Source organism: Papaver somniferum, unplaced genomic scaffold (genome assembly GCF_003573695.1).
Source record: "Papaver somniferum cultivar HN1 unplaced genomic scaffold, ASM357369v1 unplaced-scaffold_117, whole genome shotgun sequence".
In the NCBI taxonomy this organism is placed as follows: domain Eukaryota; kingdom Viridiplantae; phylum Streptophyta; class Magnoliopsida; order Ranunculales; family Papaveraceae; genus Papaver; species Papaver somniferum.
In genome coordinates, this window is record NW_020620714.1 from 9821732 (window position 1) to 9825777 (window position 4046).

The 4046-nt window shown below is 37.7% G+C and overlaps 1 protein-coding gene across 2 annotated transcripts; it reads right to left on the reverse strand.

The window, feature by feature from the left end:
* Nucleotides 1-236: 236 nt before the first annotated feature.
* LOC113329444 (cation/H(+) antiporter 15-like) lies at nt 237-3797 on the reverse strand. Of its 2 annotated transcripts, none has more exons than XM_026576312.1 (3): nt 3455-3797; nt 2325-3362; nt 237-2233 (listed from the first exon to the last, which is right to left on the reverse strand). In XM_026576312.1, exons 1-3 carry the CDS (start codon nt 3665-3667, stop codon nt 1055-1057), a joined length of 2430 nt encoding a protein of 809 aa, XP_026432097.1. In that variant the 5' UTR covers nt 3668-3797; the 3' UTR covers nt 237-1054. The 2 variants fall into 2 exon arrangements, with proteins under 2 accessions (XP_026432097.1, XP_026432098.1); XM_026576313.1 differs by having other exon boundaries at nt 2325-3205; nt 3455-3595.
* Between the last annotated feature and the right edge of the window lie 249 nt (nt 3798-4046).

Below are 4046 nucleotides of genomic sequence, written 5' to 3' on the forward strand. Positions count from 1 at the left end.
GAAAATTCAAATCTAAATTTCACCAAAAACAATGATTCATAAACCCTTTATACTTAATAATACTTTTACTAGATTCAAAAGCAGTGAATATATATCCAAATACTTTTACCGTCAACATTTGAGAAATCCTGAAGTTACAATAAAAATCCGTCCAAATCCCAAATCTAAAACTTAAAGATGATAAACATCCCAGAATATGATGGAATCTCAAAAATAACGAGTTAGACAACACCTGATTACACAAAAGTAAAAGTAGAATAAGAGAAAGTTTTTGAAACACAAAACAATGAAAATGATGAACTCACGTCATTTTTTAAAACCACTCAACAGGTGAGGATAAATACTCTTACTCCTCCGAGCTATTTCTATGTGCTAAAATGTAGTTGCAGCAAAATCTACAACTACAACCTCATCATATTTAGTAAATGGATCACAACACGACAAGCATAAACTTCGAGTATTATCAGGAAGATAATAAAATTACAATGCAAGTTATGTAAACCCTAGTGTTAGAGTTCAGACAATTTCTCTCCAAAACAATACCTGAGTAGACTAGAAAGATCTTTTTTTTTTAATACTCTCCTTCTCTTATATAGATCTTTACGTAACAGATAACAGATAATATTACATAGTGGATGGTCACTAATACATCTCTTTTTCTCCTCCTATAACCTCGGCCACCTCCATGCGAAACTCAGTTTCGCTCCTATAAAAAAAAGTCAACCTTTCTTTTGCACATAGTATCATACTTAACATGTGAACCTTATCTTTGCACTGTTGTCATGATGTCATCTCGTACCTTAGTAGCGACTCATCAATATAATATCTCTGCGCTTGATGTGAGCTTCTCTTCCCGTTGTTTAGTCCTCCTAACTCATTCCACATAAGTGATGGCATATTTCGTATCTACAAATTCAATCAAAAATTGTCTTCTTCTGACCTCCAAAAGTGCCAGTATGACATGCGTACCATGTTATGTGGAATGCCGTGTAATACGGTCTACATGAATCTGAAAATTTGAGATCAGTAAGCGTGTACCATTATGTTTCCATGATTAAGTAATATCTCGCCGTCGGTGAATTATTAAGATTGAGCCCTCAGCAGCATAATCAGGAGATGTTACCAAGTCTCCGACAGCTCCTAGCTCTCCACATTCATCCCAATTTTCATTTAATTCTGAAATTATTTTTGAATCGGATATTTGTTGTCTTCCTACGAGCATAAGATCAAAATCTTGGTGAAGTGACCGGACTGCCCATATCGTTTCTGCACCATCTTTTACCCCTACTTCTTTGTAAATCAACGTTTCATCATGCATGGTGTTAACCCTGAAATGGTCTACTAATTCATCATCAAGAAACATGTTCCTCCCAATATCAATTCTAACCGATTCATTGTGATAGTCAATAACTCCTTCAGATGATAGACTTGCAGGACCATAAAACCTAACAAGAGTAACAAAAACGTACGGATGATGAATCATATTCATTGCAAAAGCCAATGCTTCTCGATCATCCGGGCCACCAAAAAAGAGTACAACCACGCGGTAAGGCGTGTCGGGCAAGAAGCAAGTAGATTTTGTTTGGAGATTACTACCATCCACTAAGATCCCGACTGAGCATGGGGTGTTCCGCAACAAATTTTGAAGAAGGGTTTTGATTGCATGATCGGAAATAATTGGTCTGGCCAGATCATCCCTCAGGCTTATTGCATCTTGCCTGCAGAAAGGGAAGATAACGAGCGCAGCCCTCTTGTCGACTGACATGGTGCATATATCGTTGTGCATTGAAGCATACGGAGAGATAGTGGTGAAGGGATGAACGCTAACAAGGTTTTGGTATTGGTTTTGGAATTGTTGGAAAACATTGATTATCCTTTCCGATTTGGTAGGGTTTGATGTGGAAGCACGCTCCTTCAAAGTGTGAGATATAAGGAGAGGAGAAGCACGACCCACAAGCTCAACGAGATGGAGGAGGTAAATGGTGAGTGGGTGGAGTTTGGTAGGATTGGAGGCTTCAATAATTCTGATAATGCCTGGAACATCATCTTGGGTATGAACACATACAAGTACTCGAAAATCTGAGTTGTTTTCATTCGACTGCAAAATTGACCTTCCCTTGTAGGTTGAGTATTTCGATGAAGGGTCATACAAGTATTTCACCGCCGGTGTAATAACAGCTACTAGCACTACAAGTGCGAGAACCATGATTGTATTTGATGCACTAAAAATTTCCTGCAGAGTACATAAGAAAACATGTTAAGTTGGTAAGATACTGTAACATATTCTGCAATAACGAAAAAACTTTTAGTGTTTGAAGACGCACTTTGGTATTTACTGAATCTAACCAGGTGTTAAGTTGAGAAACCTCGACAATTCCTTTCAAGTTCATTATGAGTCCAAGCAATAAACTATCTCGCGGAGAGGCTCCAAGAAGCACAGCTGGGATAAAAAGCCCTATAATCTTTCCAAGGGTACAACCGACGATGACCAGTAAAACACGCCATAAATATCCGAAAGTAACTAAGTGAATGTTCGTTTTATATCCAACGATACCCATATGAAGAGGCATGAAAAATACAGAAACAATGCGTAGCTTCTGAACTAAAGCTGATCCTAAAGGTGGCCCATCAGGTATAGCCAAACCTAGTAAGAAAACCCCAACTGTACCATTCAATCCACAATATTCACTAGCTAATCCACACAGCAGAACTGAAATCATTATCAAGGTAATGTAAATATCATCTACAGGTCTCCCTTCGGGTGTATTCTTTACAATCCATAACGCTGCCGGCCGCATAATGAAAAATATATAAATAACCGTCCCCAATAAAATTAACACTGCAGGTAGTGCATACGCATGGTTTGCACCTCTCAATATTTGGCGGAGAAAGCTGAAGAATTTTAAAGCCAAATGAAGAAAATCAGCAACCATTGATATATGAATCGCTGAAATACCAAGGTCGGAGTTAAGAATTTTAAGATCATCGAGTACATAGGCGATAACAGGGAAGGAAATACTGCCGAATAGATCTACGACTCTATCAGAGCTCTTATGGAGTAACTTTAGTGCCGGTATATCATTCTTTGGGAGTCTATGGGAAATTTGAAGTCCAGCTACATAAGAGCAAAGCATACAAAAGAATCCGATGATGTATGGTCGTCGCCCAGCTTTCTTTAATATTTTGGGATCCATTTGAACTCCAACTTTAAATATAAAAAACATGGAACTGAAATGAGCAAGCATGTCTACTACTTGAAATCCATTTAGAGGGAATAAGAAATAATTAATTCCGACGGACATGTGAGATGACACTTTTATCGACAGAGAGCTGAGAACCCATGGACTAGCAAGTATCCCTCCCTATGCATGTATATGTAACATATATAACCAAGCCATCAATAATCATACAAACAAAAACATACGTACTAGAGAAACTAATAAACAGGCCTTACCAGTATTTGAGAAACAAGCAAGGGTTGATGGAACCGTGACAATGCCATATGCATGAGATGGGGTACAAAAGAAAGTATACTAATTTGCAAGCAAATACTTGGTAGAGGACCAAAACTCTTGAAGTCTTCTGAATGTTCATAAAATAATCCTCCTTTATCTGAACCGACTATGCCTGGAACTGTACACATACGATAAGCTATCATTTTCGACATATCTCTCTCCCTGTATACCCCAACTCAGCAGCAGCAGGAACCGCAAATGTTTGACAGGGGAAATAGGAAGCAACAAGAAAAAGAAACAACTTTTTTCCTTTTTCTTCTTTTCTTCCGAGATTTACATAAATGAGAAAGAAATCCTGATTGATGTGAAATAATCGATTCTCAATTTTTGTGTTCATTTGTTATTGACCGACCAATCATTATCTAAATAAGGTAAAATCTACCCATTAACTATTTTTTACTAATATCAAAAAATAGTCTATGATATTGTCAACCCAAATTTAGTGGGCATTTCTGGTGGCATCTGAATAGTTGCATGTGACTTATCCAGAAATGACATATGGCACCAAAAATTAGTGCACCCCATACCCCA